The sequence below is a fragment of the Anthonomus grandis genome, chromosome 17 (assembly GCF_022605725.1).
Source record: "Anthonomus grandis grandis chromosome 17, icAntGran1.3, whole genome shotgun sequence".
In the NCBI taxonomy this organism is placed as follows: Eukaryota; Metazoa; Arthropoda; class Insecta; order Coleoptera; family Curculionidae; genus Anthonomus; species Anthonomus grandis.
This window is the reverse complement of record NC_065562.1, coordinates 19969273-19987210: the sequence shown is the minus strand read 5'-3', so window position 1 is coordinate 19987210 and position 17938 is coordinate 19969273. Positions and strand designations below refer to the sequence as shown.

The window sequence follows — 17938 nt, the reverse complement described above, 5'->3', positions numbered from 1 at the left end:
TTGGTTTGATTTTTGTTTTCGAGGATTCTATGGGATGTTTTTAACATTTTATTGAAAAAATCATGAAAATCCGTGCAGTAGAAGTTTTTTTATTCAAGTTTTAGAAAGTGATGTCCAAGTGAAAATACATTTTTCGTTAATTTTTTGGTAATTTAGTCATAACTCCAGTTCTAGTAGTCGGATTGGTTTGATTTTTGTTTTCGAGGATTCTATGGGATGTTTTTAACATTTTATTGAAAAAATCATGAAAATCCGTGCAGTAGAAGTTTTTTTATTCAAGTTTTAGAAAGTGATGTCCAAGTGAAAATACAGTTTTCGTAAATTTTTTGGTAATTGAGTCATAATTCCAGTTCTATCGGTCGGATTGGTTTGAATTTTGTTTTCGAGGATTCTATAGAGTGTTTTTAACATTCTATTGAAAAAATCATGAAAATCCGTGCAGTAGAAGTTTTTTTATTCAAGTTTTAGAAAGTGATGTCCAAGTGAAAATACATTTTTCGTTAATTTTTTGGTAATTGGGTTATAATTCCAGTTCTAGTGGTCGGATTGGTTTGATTTTTATTTTCTAGGATTCTGTGGGGTGTTTCTAACATTTTATTGAAAAAATCATGAAAATCCGCGCAGTAGAAGTTTTTTTATTCAAATTTTAGAAAGTGATGTCCAAGTGAAAATACAGTTTTCGTAAATTTTTTGGTAATTGAGTCATAATTCCAGTTCTATCGGTCGGATTGGTTTGAATTTTGTTTTCGAGGATTCTATAGAGTGTTTTTAACATTCTATTGAAAAAATCATGAAAATCCGTGCAGTAGAAGTTTTTTTATTCAAGTTTTAGAAAGTGATGTCCAAGTGAAAATACATTTTTCGTTAATTTTTTGGTAATTTAGTCATAACTCCAGTTCTAGTAGTCGGATTGGTTTGATTTTTGTTTTCGAGGATTCTATGGGATGTTTTTAACATTTTATTGAAAAAATCATGAAAATCCGTGCAGTAGAAGTTTTTTTATTCAAGTTTTAGAAAGTGATGTCCAAGTGAAAATACATTTTTCGTTAATTTTTTGGTAATTTAGTCATAACTCCAGTTCTAGTAGTCGGATTGGTTTGATTTTTGTTTTCGAGGATTCTATGGGGTGTTTTTAACATTTTATTGAAAAAATCATGAAAATCCGTGCAGTAGAAGTTTTTTTATTCAAGTTTTAGAAAGTGATGTCCAAGTGAAAATACATTTTTCGTTAATTTTTTGGTAATTTAGTCATAACTCCAGTTCTAGTGGTCGGATTGGTTTGATTTTTGTTTTTTAGGATTCTATGGGGTGTTTTTAACAGTTTATTGAAGAAATCATGAAAATCCGTGCAATAGAAATTTTTTTATTCAAGTTTTAGAAAGTGATGTCCAAGTGAAAATACATTTTTCGTTAATTTTTTGGTAATTTAGTCATAACTCCAGTTCTAGTAGTCGGATTGGTTTGATTTTTGTTTTCTAGGATTCTATGGGGTGTTTTTAACATTTTATTGAAAAAATCATGAAAATCCGTGCAGTAGAAGTTTTTTTATTCAAATTTTAGAAAGTGATGTCCAAGTGAAAATACAGTTTTCGTAAATTTTTTGGTAATTGAGTCATAATTCCAGTTCTATCGGTCGGATTGGTTTGAATTTTGTTTTCGAGGATTCTATGGAGTGTTTTTAACATTCTATTGAAAAAATCATGAAAATCCGTGCAATAGAAGTTTTTTTATTCAAGTTCTTCAAGGTCATATTTCGATAGAAAAATAACGAAACCACAATTTTTTCACAGAACGCAAACTACGTGAACAAAACGAAAAACCGAAAGAGAGCGGAGGCCGCGGGGGCGGCACCTGGAGGAACGTCAACGACGACTCGTCGAAGGACGTCAAAAGGGGTGGCGACTCTTGGAGGGGCGGCGGCGGCGGTGCCGCAGACAAGGACAACAAAGACGAGCCGCCGCCCAAGAGCGGCGTCTACGTGCCGAGTAAGACCGCGCGTGCGCCCTCGTCAACTATTTCTCTCTTAATAATTTTTTTTTCTTTAGGAAGTCGAATGGGCGGCAACACCGCCGGCGAGTCCACATGGCGCCGCCACGGCGATACCGACGACACTAACAAGGACCGATTCTCGCGCCCCGCCGGCGGTTTCGAGCGTAAAGACGACAGAAGTAAGTTTTTTGTTTTTTCGTATTTTATTTTTCTTTATAATTTCAATTTTCGAAGGTTTCGGAGGTCGTGACCGCGATACCGGCCGCGGCACCTTCAATAGGGAAGACAGAGACAGAAATAAGACGGAAAGCGGGGCGTGGCGTTCGGCCGCCCGCTTTACGGAAGACGCGCCCCGTAGAGGCGGCGCGGCTCCGCCCCCGTCGCGCGATTCCCCCGCGTCGTCCGAGTGGCGCAGCGGCAAGACGGACGCCGCGCCGGCGCGTCGCGACGAGCCGATGAGGCGTCCGCCCCCGCCCAAGGAGAAACGTACGTCTTTTGTTTTTTTTGTTTTTTTGAGGTTTTTCATTTGTTTTTTTGCTGTTTAGCTGCGCCGGAATCGCAACCGGAACCGGAAACGGACGGCTGGACTACTAAGGAGAAGCGCAGGCGTTAGGAATGTTCTTTGTTTTTTTTTAGGTTATAATGAATGGTATTTCCGTGAAATATATAAAATGTACGTTTTTAAGGTGTTTTTGGGAAATATATTTGCTTTCTTATGTTTATTTTTAATCTGACAACATTGTAACCGCTTGTTTTAAATATATGATACGGTTTAAATGTTTTTTTGAGTATTTTTTTTACGGCTTGCACTGTTGTGTGCGTGACGTCGCGGCTCACATGGCCGCCATATTGTTTAAATAAACCTCCCCCTCGTGACAGATTAGAGAGTAACAGTGTTGCCAAACTTATCAAATTTCACCGCTTGTTACAGTTAAATTATTGAATTTTTTTAATAGCGAAGAGGGGTTTCGAAATTTGCCCATAACTTCGTTTCTATTTTACCTATAAGGATAAAATTTACATTTTTATTATTGGGAATCATGCTGGTACTACATGTTAAAATTTTATTCCAGTGCATTTACCATAAGTTGAGTGACAGCCTGTCAAAATTGACATGTGCATTTTTTTAAATAACCCATGAGGGTTTCGAAATTTGCCTATAATTTTATTTCTATTTGACTTAGAAAGAAAAAATTGACATTTATTTAAATGCAATTCATGCGTATACTGCGTGTTAAAATTTTATTTTCGCGACAACGTGATTTACGGCTTGTCAAAGTTGACATTTAAAGAACAAAATAGGGTTTCAAATATTCCTCGTAACTTCGTTTCTATATAACTTAGAAGGAGGAAACTTATTTTGGTATAATTGGAATTCATGCCTGTACTATGTATTAAAATTTCATTACCGTACCTTCACCATAGCAAAAGTGACAGCTTGTCAAAGTTAACTGTTGTGTCGCCTTAAATGACCAATTTCCTACGACTTGGCAACGTTTCGTTAGTGACGTCACGACTCTCCCGGGCCGCCATCTTTGTTTCAGTAGGCGCACCTTGACCTTGATTAAACTTCAATCCGGTTGCCAAATTTATCACATTTTACACATTATATAAACTGTAACGTTTATTCTTGAACCTGTGACAGTAAATGCTATTTTTTATTAAACAATGCGTGAAAAGCGACATGATAACCTGTGGCATCTAATAATTACATTAGGCAACACTGTCAAGGGTATTGGGAGTTAAGTTAAAGAGTGATTAATTGCACATGAAGAGGGCATAATTTAGACTAAAATAACACTCATTTATTTAAACAAACAAACACAATATCGCAAGTTTTTCCTCAGTCATTTATAATAACCCCTCATATGGTGTACACTTGGCAACGTCATAGAAACGTCAACGATGTCATTTGTCAACAGTGTCAATGTCAGTTGATTTTTGTTTTGATTAGTCAAGAGAAGCCTCCCAGGGCCGAGCAAGGTGCCCTTAAATCATTACTAAATAACCCTAAATTCAATTAAACTAATCCTTCTCCATTAAGTTTAATGAATCGTTTTAACTAGAACATTCTCCGTTAAAATGGCAACACAGGAACACAAGGAACAAACGAGCGATAACACGAACATTAGGGAAGATCTGGTAAGCGATTATTAATTATTTAATTAATTTAGGGTCCAAAGTGCAAGATGTGTAGACATCAAAGTTCACGAAAGTTTCCCTTGTAGGTGGACACGGCCGTAAAGTTCCTTAGGAACCCCAAAGTGGTCCACAGCCCCTTGGGGCAAAAACAGACTTTTTTACAGCGACGAGGTTTGACCGAGGAGGAAATTCGGGTGGCATGCGAACGGTCTGGGGCGTATGAACAGCATGAGAAGCCCTCGCACCCTCCACCCTTAAGTAGTAACATGCTGATGTCTTATGGTGGGGGGCACATCAGTTTATTTAGCCGAATCAGGGATGTTGTGCATAGCATCGCGGTGTTTAGTGTGGTCGCTTATGTGATAAAGAAGTTTTATGAGGTAAGCGAAGTGTTAGCGGAGGTCAATGTGGGTTTAATAGAGGGTTTTCAGAGGTATATCGCCCCCTTTTTGTTTGGCACCAGGAAAAAGAGTGTTGAAGACAAACTAGAGGATTTAGAAAATAATATAAACAGTTTTAAGTCGGATATTCAGACTAGTGTGTCAGAAGTAAAGTCTGAGGTGGATAAAATAGGGTTTAGCTCGGAAAATGAGCTGATTTCCGAGCTGAAGGAGCTCAGATCAGAGGTGGCTACGGTTAAGGGTCTGTTGCTAACTAGGTAAGGAAAACAATGGGGTTATTGTACTAATAAAGTGTTAAGTGATTAATTCGTGTCGTTGTAGGAAACAGTTTCCAGCTGTGTCGCACTCCTCGATACCCTCCTGGCAAATGGCCAATAACGAGGAGGAGAGTGAGGAAAACAAGGAGGACCTAATGGAAATCGGTTCGGGATCAGGAAGCTCCGAGCCGGAGCACGGAATGAAAACAAGCGAATCCAGTTTGGAAATTATGTGAGTCGCTCGCTTTTCAGTAGAGGTTAGGTGGTCGATTTTCGTTCCGTCTCTTTTTTTTTCCAGTAACCACGAGGACTTAAACTAGGGCCCCGTTGCACCTAAATTATATAAAGTAACAGATAAACAAGCACAAGAGTTGATTTTTCCGGTAATTTCCGGTTTTATCTTGTTACAGATATTCGGCCAAAGACTGCGACACAGAGTCATGCCACAGCGGCAGCAAGAAGAACAGCAGAGAGGAGGAGGAGGACGAGGAGATTGTTAGTGAGGGTTGACAATTGTTTTTTAATTGTTTAATATAGTCCTTTTATGTTTGTTTTGAATTTAGCGCCTTTTTTCACTAGAGAGAGAGGAAACAAAAACAACTACTGCCCAAGTGCGTTAACTAAATTTATTATTACTTAATATTCACATTAATCTTAAAATACTTCGATCACAGCCATATTTGTAGGTACACTCGACCTTAATTAATTAGAGTAATTAATTAAATTCGCATAAGTGGCCGCACCCGGTGGGGCACAGTTTGTTTTTGGACAACCATTGACGCATGTGACCCACGTGACCTCCGTGGGAGCAACCCTGGCACCACACGTACAACCCTGAAAAATTTTTTTTTTAAATTAATTAATTAATTAATTAACCTAAAAATCGTTTAATTAAATTAATTAATAAAAGACCCCTAAGTAGAAAAACACGAATAACTCCCCCAATTTCCCACCGATTTTCACGAAATTTGGATTCACGAAAAGGATTTTTGATTTAGACCAAAAAATGTCTCTACAAAAAAATTGAAAAACAAAAAACACTCGCCTCGGACCACCTGATGACAGATGCTGCACAACCCGTACTCGGACGTGTGACATCTGTCGCACAACCAGCCGACCCGTTGCAACAGTTTCATGCATTTGCCGCAATTCGTGTGCATCGTGGTGCTTTGTTGGTTCAACTGACTGACGTTCGGTAGCCACGATAACTTGATTATTTCGTTCGAGATGTTCCATAATTTGTAGCGACTCAGCAAATCGATGTAGCCCAAGATCCAGTGCTCTTGCGTGATCTCTGTTAAACCTAAAAGAATTCACTTTTTGATTTGCCCCGGTAACGTGGGGGGTGCTAGCGTGACGTCACGCGAGGCTCTCCGATTGGTCGGAGCGGTGCCTTTGGCGGCCATGTTGGGTTTTTTTGTAGGAATACGAGGGCGGTTCAAAGAGTTGTCGGTTGGTTTGTAGGGTAAAAGTGCGTAATGATTTCGATTTTTTTTTGACTGTGGGGGTTCATTTTTAAGGAGAAATGCAATATTTACTGGAAATTTTTATTTATTTTAGGGAAATCTGTCGTTTTTATGTCAAAGGCAAAATGGCAAATTTTCGGGCAATTAAAGAAATTTATTATTTCTTCCAGGCAGTTGAATTTCAATTTCGCACAAAAAAACATGAAAATCTTCGGAAAATCCGTAATTTACTTGTCACCTGTCACTTTTACGTCAAAAATCATAGAGTGAAAAAAGATGTAAAATTTATTAGTGAACAAAAAAGCTTTAATCAGTTTTTCTATAAAACGTACACAAGATGAGTTATTTTAATATTCCTGGGGTAAACACACTAAAAACATGAAAACCTTGGACAAACCTATAATTTTCTTGACACCTGTCATTTTTACGTCAAAAATCATAGAGCGAAAAAAGATGCGGTATTTATCACTGAACAAAAAAGCTTTCATCACTTTTTCCATAAAACTTATATAAAGTGAGTTATTTTAATATTTCCGGGGTAAACACACTAAAAAAAATGAAAACTTTGGAAAAACCTAGAATTTTCTTGAAACCTGTCATTTTTACGTCAAAAATTATAGAGTGAAAAAAGATGCAGTATTTATCACTGAACAAAAAAGCTTTCATCACTTTTTCCATAAAACTTATATAAAGTGAGTTATTTTAATATTTCCGAGGCAAACACACTAAAAAACATGAAAACCTTCGATAAAACTAGAATTTTCTTGACACCTGTCATTTTTACGTCAAAAATCATAGAGTGAAAAAAGATGCAGTATTTATCAGTGAACAAAAAAGCTTTCATCACTTTTTCCATAAAACCTATACAGGGCGAGTTATTTTAACATTTCCAAGGCAAACACACTAAAAAACATGAAAACCTTGGACAAAACTAGAATTTTCTTGACACCTGTCATTTTTACGTCAAAAATCATAGAGTGAAAAAAGATGCAGTATTCATCAGTAAACAAAAAAGCTAATATCAATTTTTTCATAAAACTTATACAGGGTGAGTTATTTTAATATTTCCATTAAACCCCTTTCATTTTTTGACCTGCTCTGGTAACGTTGGCGACCATAGTGTGACGTCACGCGAGGCTCCCTGATTGGTCGGAGCGAAGCCCTTGGCGGCCATCTTGGTTTCTCGGGCAAGAATACGGGGGGGCTTCGAAGAGTTGTCAATTGGTTTTTAAGGTTTAATGATGTCTAATTAGATTAAATCGGTTAATTTTTTAAGGAAAAAATTGAAATTTGGGTTAAAATCTGTGGTTTTTTTGTCACCTGTCATTTTTATGTCAAAAATTGTGTCCTGTAAAAACAGTTGAAAAAGTACCAAGTTTTCTCAATTTTCTGGGATTATTTTGATAAAAATTAAAAAAAACTCTTCCAGGCAGTTGAAATTTAATTGCACCCTAAGAGACATGAAAATTTTTGAAAAAATGCGCAATTTACTTGTCACCTGTCACTTTTACGTCAAAAATCATAGAGTGAAAAAAGATGCAGTATTTATCACTGAACAAAAAAGCTTTCATCACTTTTCCCATAAAACCTATACAGGGTGAGTTATTTTAATATTTCCAAGGCAGACACACTAAAAAACATGAAAACCTTGGACAAAACTAGAATTTTCTTGACACCTGTCATTTTTACGTCAAAAATTATAGAGTGAAAAAAGATTCAGTATTTATCACTGAACAAAAAAGCTTTCATCACTTTTTCCATAAAACCTATACAGGGTGAGTTATTTTAATATTTCCAAGGCAAACACACTAAAAAACATGAAACCCTTGGACAAAACTAGAATTTTCTTGACACCAGTCATTTTTACGTCAAAAATCATAGAGTGAAAAAACATGCGCTGTTTATTACTGAACAAAAAAGCTTTCTTCACTTTTTCCATAAAACTTATACAGGGTGAGTTATTTTAACATTTCCAAGGCAAACACACTAAAAAACATGAAAACCTTGGAAAAACCTAGAATTTTTTTGACACCTGTCATTTTTACGTCAAAAATCATAGAGTGAAAAAAGATGCGCTGTTTAACACTGAACAAAAAAGCATAAATCAATTTTTCCATAAAACCTATACAGGGTGAGTTATTTTAATATTTCCAAGGCAAACACACTAAAAAACATGAAACCCTTGGACAAAACTAGAATTTTCTTGACACCAGTCATTTTTACGTCAAAAATCATAGAGTGAAAAAAGATGCGCTGTTTATCACTGAACAAAAAAGCTTTTATCACTTTTTCCATAAAACTTATACAGGGTGAGTTATTTTAACATTTCCAAGCAAAACACTAACAACAAACAAACACACCAAGCAAACACCCGTGACAAATCGCCAATTTCCTTGCTTCCGGTGACTTTTACGCCAAAAACCCTAGAGACCAAAAAGATGCGCCCTTTAATTCTCTACAAGAAACCCTAAAGACTTTTTCCAATCAAACCTACACGAAGCAAGTTATTTAAAAAAAAAAAACGCACTCACCAGTCAAGAACCTCCTGCTCTCCCCCAGAACGATCAGGACACAAGCGACAGTCTGCACGTCACCGAGGGTGGCGTAGTGGTGCAAAGTCTCGATCACTATACCACTGGGGTCCCAACTGGGTACGCCACAACCTAAAATTCCCCAAAAATTATTTCAAATAATTCACAATAATTATAAAATTATTCACCCTTAATGTTCGCGAGCATCCCGGGTAACTGATCGTCCACCTGGACCGTATGCGCGTCCTCCCTGAAATTGATCGACTGATGGTGATCCGGGAATTGTTCCGGGGGCGGGGAGCGATCCAGGATCTCGTGTCGGGTGGGAAAAGCCTCGTTGGGGAGGGACCAATCTGGAAACAAGCGACGGTAAAATCGGAGGGTCCGGGGGGTGAAATCGTGTCGTACCGATCTGTCCCACGGCGGTTTGGTTGAGTCTGAACTGGTAGAAGTCCATGAAAGCCGGCGCCCCGTCTAGTTCCACGTCCAGTTCGTTTTCCCCAAAGAAGAAGTCGCCCTTGGGCAGGTACCCGTTGTTCCTGACGTTCAGGTAGTTGGGGAAGGCGTGGTCCACTTGGTCCTCGTTCTCGGTTTCCTCGTCTCCGCCGCTGAATTGGGCCGCGGGAGTTTCCGCCCCTGCGGGAAGTCTTGGATTTAGGGAAACGTCTGAGGACGTGGCAACAATGCCGGGACATTTTTGGCGCGTGTAATACTGGTCACGAACAAAGTTGACGCGTCTAAAAATCAGCGTGAACATTTTTGACGCATGTAAAAATCATCGTTAACATTTCAATACCTTTGACGAGTGTAAAAATCCTTGTGAACATTTTTGACGCCTGTAAAATCTGTCGTGAACATTTTTGACACGTGTAAGTATCAATGTAGTCATTTTTGACGCCTGTGAACACCGCCGTAAAGATTTTTGACGCATATAAAGATCAACGTGAACCTTTTTCACGCGTGTAAAAATCTTCGTGAACATTCTTGACGCGTGTAAAATTAACGTGAACATTTATGACATGTTTAAAAATTTACTAAATAATTTTTTCAAGCATATAAAAATTGTCGTGAACATTTTTGACGCATGCAAAATCAATCGTGAACATTTTTGACGCGTGTAAATATTTTTGTGAACATTCTTGACGCGTGTAAATTAACGTGAACATTTATGAAATGTTTGAAAATTGACTTATTAATTTTTTGACGCATGTAAAATCAATCGTGGACATTTTTGACGCGTGTAAAATCAATCGTGAACATTTTTGACGCGTGTAAATTAACGTGAACATTTATGAAATGTTTAAAAATTGATTTAATAATGGTTGACGCATGTAAAATTAACGTGAACATTTATGAAATATTTAAAAATCGTCGTGAACATTTTTGACGCTCGTAAAAATTTTTGTGTTCTTGACGCTTATAAAATTAACGTGAACATTTATGATATGTTTAAAAATTTACTAAATAATTTTTTCATGCATATAAAAATCGCCGTGAACATTCTTGACGCATGTAAAAATCATCGTGAACATTTTTTACAAGAATAAAAATTCACTTCAGTATTTTTGACGCGTATAAAATCATCGTGTACATTCTTGATGCGTGTAAAATTAATGTGAACATTTATGAAATGTTTAAAAATTGACATAACAAATTTTTGACGCATGTTAAATCAATCGTGAACATTTTTGACGCGTGTAAATATTTTTGTGTACATTCTTGATGCGTGTAAATTAACGTGAACATTTATGAAATTTTTAAAAATTGACTTAATAAATTTTTGACGCATGTGAAATCAATCGTGAACAATTTTGACGCGCGTAAAAATTTTTGTGAACATTCTTGACGCTTGTAAAATTTACGTGAACATTTTGGACGCGTGTAAAAAACCGTCGTGAACATAATCGATAAATGTAAAGATCGGCATGAACATTTTTGACGCATGTAAAAATCAAATTTAATCTTTTTTAACGCGTATAAGAATTTTTCGTGAACATTATTCTTGACGCCTATACAATTAACGTGAACATTTTGGACGCATGTAAAAATTCACTTCAGTATTTTTGACGCGTGTAAAATCATCGTGAAAATTTTTGACGCATGTAAAATCAATCGTAAACATTTTTGACGCGTGTAAATATTTTCGTGAACATTCTTGACGCATGTAAAATCAATCGTAAACATTTAACACGCGTGTAAATATTTTTGTGAACATTTACGAAATATTTAAAAATTGACTTAATAATTTTTTGACGCACATAAAAATCATCGTGAACATTGTTGACGCGTGTAAATCAACGTGAACATTTCCGAAATGTTTAAAAATTGACTTAATAATTTTTTGACGCATGTAAAATCAATCGTGAACTTTTTTGACGCGTGTAAATATTTTTGTGAACATTTATGAAATATTTAAAAATTGACTTAATAATTTTATGACGCATATAAAAATCGTCGTGAACATTTTTGACGCTCACAAATTTTTGTGAACATTTTTGACGCATGTAAAATCAATCGTAAACATTTTTGACGCGTGTAAATCAACGTGAACATTTCCGAAATGTTCAAGAATTGACTTAATAAATTTTTGACGCATGTAAAATCAATCGTGAACATTTTTGACGCGTGCAAATATTTTTCGAATATTCTTGACGCATGTAAATTAACGTGAACATTTATGAAATGTTTGAAAATTAACTTATTAATTTTTTGACGCCTATAAAAATCGTCGTGAACATTTTTGACGCATGTAAAGACCAACATGAAATTTTTTGACGCGTGTAAAATTAACGTGAACATTTATGGAATGTTTAAAACTCGACTTAATAATTTTTTTGATGCACATGAAAATCATCGTGAACATTTTTGACGCGTGTAAAAATTTCTGTGAACATTTTTGACAAATGTAAAAATAACGTGAACACTTATGACATGTTTAAAAATTGATTTAATAATGTTTGACGCATATACAAATGAAAGTAGACCTTTTGACGCGTCTAAAATCCGTCGTGAACATTGATAATGACAATTGATAAATGTAAAAATGGTCGTGAACATCTTTTACGCATGTAAAAATCATCATGAACATTTCAATACTTTTGACGAGCGTAAAAATCCTCGTGAACATTTTTAACGAGAATATAAATTGATTTAAAATGTTTTAATACGTGTAAAAACCGACGTCAACAATCTTGACGCATATCTGGACCGTTGTGAACATATTTGACGCGTGTAAAAAATCAGCATGAACATTTTTGACGCATGTAAAAAATGCCGTGAACATTATTGACGCATGTACAAACCGGCTTCAAGATTTTTGATATTTGTTAAAATCGACTTCAAGACTTTTGACGCGTGTAAAATCCTAGTGAACAATCTTGAAGCCTGCTAAAATCGACGTGAACATTTTGGACGAATGTTAAAATCCTTGTGAACATTTTTGACGGGAATAAAAGTTGATTGAAAATTTTTTGATGCGTATTAAAGTCCCGGTGAACAATCTTGTCGCATAAAAAGATCATTGTGAACATATTTGATGCGTGTAAAAATTCGCTTTAATAAAAAATGTTGTCGCATCTAAAAATCGACTTCAACGCGTGTAAAAATCTTCGTGAACATTCTTGACGCTTGTACAATTACCGTGAACATTTTTGACGCATGTACAAATCGGCTTCTAGACTTTTGACGCGTAAAAAATTTACGTGAATATTTTTGACAGACGTAAAAGTCATCGTGAACATTTTTGACGCATGTAAAAAACGTCGTGAACATATTTGACTCATGTAAAAATTAACGTGAACATCTCGAATTCATCTAAAAATCAACGTGAACATTTTTGACGCAAGAAAAAATGAATTTAAAAAAATATGACGCATTAAAAAATTGCCGTGAACATACTTGACGCATGTAAAAATTGCCGTGAACATTATTGACGCGTGTACAACTAACGTGAACATATTTGACGCATGTAAAAATTGCCGTGAACATTATTGACGCGTGTACAATTAACGTGAACATACTTGACGCGTGTAAAAATTGCCGTGAACATTATTGACTCGTGTACAACTAACGTGAACATACTTGACGCATGTAAAAATTGCCGTAAATCAACGTGAACATTTTTCATGGCTGTATCTTTATTCGACCGGTTGAAAATCAGAACATATTATTTTATAAAGTTGCTGGAAAATTATTTTTAATTAAACAGGTCAATAGAGCTTTTGTTCCCGATTCCATTAATACCACACACCCCATAGTTATCTCCCATAGTCCAAGAGATATTCGCAAAAAACATTTGGTCCTTCGAGCCGGATTTCGCACTCAAATCCTCATATCTTGGAAACTATAGGAGATAACCCTAAAGTGTTTGGGCTCATTTTAATCGGCATTAAATTCCCTATTGCCTCATCGCACTTTCAACGCCCTATTAAATACAGGGTGGTCATAATTCAATTTTTTCGACAATTCCCCCCCTCCCATTCTCACCTTTGGACTTTGGCTCCTCAACAACATCGACCTCCTCGTGTTTATTATTATTAACCGCATTGTTACTGTTGTTAGCGGTGGTGGCGGTGGGGGGATTCATCATCGCGTTCTGAACAAACTCCTCCCCGTACATGGTCTTGATGATCCTCCAAGTAACGGCAACGTCGCTTTTTCCCAGCTCCTCCGCCACGACCGCGTTCCGCTCGCACAGTTCCGATACACTGCGACCGTGCAACACGTAATTCTTGGCTAACCCTGAAAGTTTCTCGTTAACTGTTAGTTTTACGTTAAAAATTATAGAGTGAAAAAAGATTCAGTTTTTTGCGGTCTATGAAAAAGCTCTCTTCACTTTTTTCATAAAAGTTATACAGGACGAGTTATTTTGAGTTTTCTGAAGCAAATACTTGAAAAAAATATAGAATCCTGATCAAATTCTAGATTTTTCTAGTCACCTGTCACTTTTACGTCAAAAATCATAGAGTAAAAAAAGATTCAGTTTTTATAACTGAACAAAAAAGCTTACATCACTTTTTCCTTAAAAAGTACACGGGATGAGTTATTTAAATATTTCCGCAGAAAAAACACTAAAAAACACAATAATCTTGGAAAAACCTTAAATTTTCTCCTCACCTGTCACTTTTACGTCAAAAATCATAGAGCTCAAAAAGATGCACAATTGATCACCGAACAAAAAAGCTCTCAAAACTTTTTTCATAAAACCCACCCAAATCGAGTTATTTAAAAAAAAACTTACTCAAAAAAATCGACGACTCGTGCTCCTCCACATTATTCGGATTGAAATCGTACAAACAGCTGGCGGCCAAATGGAAACTATCGATCGTCTGCGTGGTCGATATTTTACGCATCAGCCCTACCGCTTTACTTAGGGAATTTTGGCTGCTACTGTTGCAGCTAACGATGGTGGGCGTGGTCGCCACTTTTCGCGAGTACACCACCTCGCCCCTCGTGTTCAGACTGATCCCTTGAGGGTTCGCTTTCGTTGCCGGCTTTTGGCCGTCGGCAAACGAGTGCTGGTACAGTGTATTGTCCTGGAAGATTCATAGGCAACGCTGTAAGACTAGGAGCCATGAAACTGGAGTAGATAGGTAAAAACTTGGATAAAACGGGTTCTGATGAATATATTTTCGTGATTTTTTCAGTGGGAGTTAAAGAAGACTCCAAAGAATCTTTTAAGATAAGAATCAAACCGATCCGAGCACTAGAAGCGGAGTTATGATTTAATTAGCAAAAAATTAGCGGAAACTGTATTTTCACTCGGACATCACTTCTTAAAACTTGAATAAAAAAAGTTCTACAGCACGGATTTTCATGATTTCTTCAACAGAATGTTAAAAACACCCCATAGAATCCTCGAAAACAAAAATCAAACCAATCCGACCACTAGAACTGGAATTATGACTCAATTACCAAAAAATTTGCGAAAACTGTATTTTCACTTATACATCACTTTCTAAAACTTGAATAAAAAAACTTCTACTGCACGGATTTTCATGATTTTTTCAATAAACTGTTAAAAACACCCCATAGAATCCTAGAAAACAAAAATCAAACCAAGCCGACCACTAGAACTGGAATTATGACCCAATTACCAAAAAATTAGCGGAAACTGTATTTTCACTTGGACATCACTTTCTAAAACTTGAATAAAAAAACTTCTACTGCACGGATTTTCATGAATTTTTCAATAGAATGTTAAAAACACCCCATAGAATCCTCGAAAACAAAAGTCAAACCAATCCGACCACTTGGAATGGAATTATGACTCAATTACCAAAAAATTGACGAAAACTGTTTTTTCACTTGGACATCACTTTCTAAAACTTGAATAAGAAAAGTTGTACTACACGGATTTTCATGATTTTTTCAATAGAATGTTAAAAACACCCCATAGAATCCTCGAAAACAAAAGTCAAACCAATCCGACCACTTGGAATGGAATTATGACTCAATTACCAAAAAATTAACGAAAACTGTTTTTTCACTTGGACATCACTTTCTAAAACTTGAATAAGAAAAGTTCTACTGCACGGATTTTCATGATTTTTTCAATAGAATGTTAAAAACACCCCATAGAATCCTAGAAAACAAAAATCAAACCAATCCAACCGCTAGAACTGGAATTATGACTCAAGTACCAAAAAATTAACAAAAACTGTATTTTCACTTGGACATCACTTTCTAAAACTTGAATAAAAAAACTTCTACTGCACGGATTTTCATGATTTTTTCAATAAACTGTTAAAAACACCCCATAAATTCCTCGAAAACAAAAATCAAATTAATCCGACCACTAGAACTGGAATTATGACCCAATTACCAAAAAATTAGCGAAAACTGTATTTTCACTTAGACATCACTTTCTGAAACTTGAATAAAAAAACTTCTACTGCACGGATTTTCATGATTTCTTCAATAGAATGTTAAAAACACCCCATAGAATCCTAGAAAATAAAAATCAAACCAATCCGACCACTAGAACTGGAATTATGACTCAATTACCAAAAAATTAACGGAAACTGTATTTTCACTTGGACATCACTTTCTAAAACTTGAATAAAAAAACTTCTCCTGCACGGATTTTCATGATTTTTTCAATAGAATGTTAAAAACACCCCAAAGAATCCTCTAAAACAAAAATCAAACCGATCCGAGCACCAGAAGCCGACTTATAACCTAAAATCTACTCTATACTCTTACCCTGCCGCTACTTAAGAAAACATTGGGGTCCCCCCTCCAAGCCATCCCGCTAGTTATATCCCGATGTTCATTGAATGCGGCCAACGGTATATAGGGCCTCCTCACGTCCCACACGTTAATGCTGCAATCAATCACCAGGGCACAACTGGCTATATGGTAACGGTACTGGGGCCTCCATTTGATCCTCCCGATCGATGCTATGGTGTGTATGGTGTGCTCCAACGTGTTTTTCGACGATAAATCCCATACCTTTTAATAAATCAATTAATTCAGCCCCCTCACTTATGACTCACTGTTTACCTTAATGGTTTTGTCTCGACTTGCTGTAGCTATCCAGGGCTGCTCGGGATGCCAATCGCAAGCAAACACTGGACCGCTATGGGCGGTGAATTGCTGCTGGAACTTCTCGGTCCTCCTCAAGTCCCAAATTTGGACGTTGCCGTTTTCTGAGACCGCCGCGAACGTGTAGGGACTGTGGGGACTGAACTGAACGTCCCTGACACTCTCTGTATTACTTTACAAAAAACACTTTGTGACACTGAATACTCTCTAATCTGAAAACTCTCACCTGACGAACACCGAAACCGCATTTCTCACCCTAATATCGAAATACCTCATGGTACCGTCTTGGGATCCCGAGATTAACCGGCCCGACTCGGTTGCATGGAAGTTCACTTTGTTCACGGTCCTTTTGTGGTCCTGGTAGTCTTGTTCTTGCATGGCTTTGCCCATTTTATTGAGGTTCCATACTGTTACGTGCCCATTAGTGGCCGCAGTGGCCACATATTGGTCTACAAATGGGTTTTTTTTTGCAAGTTATGCACCGATGCTATGGGGTTACTTACCATCGGTGGGACTCCAAGCCACATCGTTGCAAGAGAAGTTCAAATTGAGATGTTTGAGGGTGCGCAGGTTGCACAGCTCCCTAAACCGTCCCTCCTCGATTTGGTAAATCTTAAAGACTAAAGGGAGAAAATTGAAATTCGTGTGTCGGAGGGTCGAAAATGTTTACCGTTGCGACCTCCGATTACCACTTGGGTGTAGTCGCGGTTTAGGGCCAGGGCGTTCACCGGACCGTCCTGGATCTCATAAAACGTCCCCATTTTTGGTTATTTGATATTGAGACGGAATTTATGGTTTTTTTTTTAAATAAAACAGTGTTTGTTTTGATTTTTTTAGTTGACGTTTATTGCGGGTTGAGGTTATGTGATAAGGCGCGGTTGCCAAAGTGGTCAAATAGTTGGTAATAAACGAGATTTGGCGTGGAATGAAAGCTATTTAAGTGTAAATGTTTAATGTTTGAAGCTTTATAAGTGTGTTATACAAGAGATGTTAATATTTTTTAATAAATAAGAAAGCATACAATTGATTTTTAAATAAACGTGGCAACGTCGGATAAGTTCAAGTGACCAATGAGAGCAGCTGCATTCTCCTAAATATTTTGCTAATAAATAACACACTTTCCTCCTTCCTAGTGAATAAATAATTGAAATATTTGTTTCTTTTCACTATAATATACCGTCGTATGTTCACTTTGGTTAAAAAAATCTACAGTAAATATACAAAAAACTGTAAAAGATTTAGGTTACGAATTGTCATGTGACGTCATCGTGAAATGACATTTCTGTTGTTTAGGACCAAAACACTGCAAATCAATAATTATATTTAAATAAGTAATTAACTAATTATTAATTTAGATACTCGCTTTAAATAAATGTATAAAAAACAAGAAAATTGAAACTATATAAATTTTAGGTTAGGATTTGTGGCTGTCATGTGTCAACACCCTGAAACTGTCATTATGACATTTCCATTGTTTACTATCGAGACATTCCCAATAAGGAATTATTTTTTATTATTAAGTAAATAAAACAATTATTAACTGAAATATCCGCTATAAATAATCATAATAACAAAAAAACGAGTTATAAGGTAAGTGTGGTATCGTT

At 36.5% G+C, this 17938-nt stretch overlaps 3 protein-coding genes across 4 annotated transcripts in view; 2 read left to right on the top strand and 1 right to left on the bottom strand.

Annotated features, from left to right (window-relative positions):
• The window catches only part of LOC126746268 (eukaryotic translation initiation factor 3 subunit A), a 29389-nt gene extending 26619 nt beyond the window's left edge, over positions 1 to 2770 (top strand). Inside the window, exons 12-15 of the mRNA XM_050454425.1 lie at positions 1791 to 1985; positions 2046 to 2168; positions 2224 to 2475; positions 2535 to 2770. Of these exons, the coding sequence (XP_050310382.1) occupies positions 1791 to 1985; positions 2046 to 2168; positions 2224 to 2475; positions 2535 to 2602 (638 nt within the window). The 3' untranslated portion in view covers positions 2603 to 2770. The remainder of the gene's footprint in view (positions 1 to 1790; positions 1986 to 2045; positions 2169 to 2223; positions 2476 to 2534) is intronic.
• Positions 2771 to 3922: 1152 nt separating this feature from the next.
• On the top strand, positions 3923 to 5347 carry LOC126746535 (peroxisomal membrane protein PEX14). 2 transcript variants are annotated; one of them, XM_050454848.1, is made up of 6 exons: positions 3924 to 4131; positions 4218 to 4511; positions 4563 to 4789; positions 4854 to 5021; positions 5088 to 5136; positions 5200 to 5347. In XM_050454848.1, exons 1-5 carry the CDS (start codon positions 4072 to 4074, stop codon positions 5107 to 5109), a joined length of 771 nt encoding a protein of 256 aa, XP_050310805.1. In that variant the 5' UTR covers positions 3924 to 4071; the 3' UTR covers positions 5110 to 5136; positions 5200 to 5347. The 2 variants fall into 2 exon arrangements, with proteins under 2 accessions (XP_050310804.1, XP_050310805.1); XM_050454847.1 differs by lacking the exon at positions 5088 to 5136 and having other exon boundaries at positions 3923 to 4131.
• Positions 5348 to 5401: 54 nt separating this feature from the next.
• On the bottom strand, positions 5402 to 17431 carry LOC126746532 (GATOR complex protein WDR24). The gene is made up of 12 exons (XM_050454842.1): positions 17002 to 17431; positions 16835 to 16951; positions 16558 to 16780; positions 16290 to 16503; positions 15990 to 16238; positions 14026 to 14320; positions 13272 to 13526; positions 9195 to 9422; positions 8975 to 9139; positions 8787 to 8918; positions 5835 to 6092; positions 5402 to 5623 (listed from the first exon to the last, which is right to left on the bottom strand). Exons 1-12 carry the CDS (start codon positions 17090 to 17092, stop codon positions 5505 to 5507), a joined length of 2346 nt encoding a protein of 781 aa, XP_050310799.1. The 5' UTR covers positions 17093 to 17431; the 3' UTR covers positions 5402 to 5504.
• Positions 17432 to 17938: the final 507 nt, after the last annotated feature.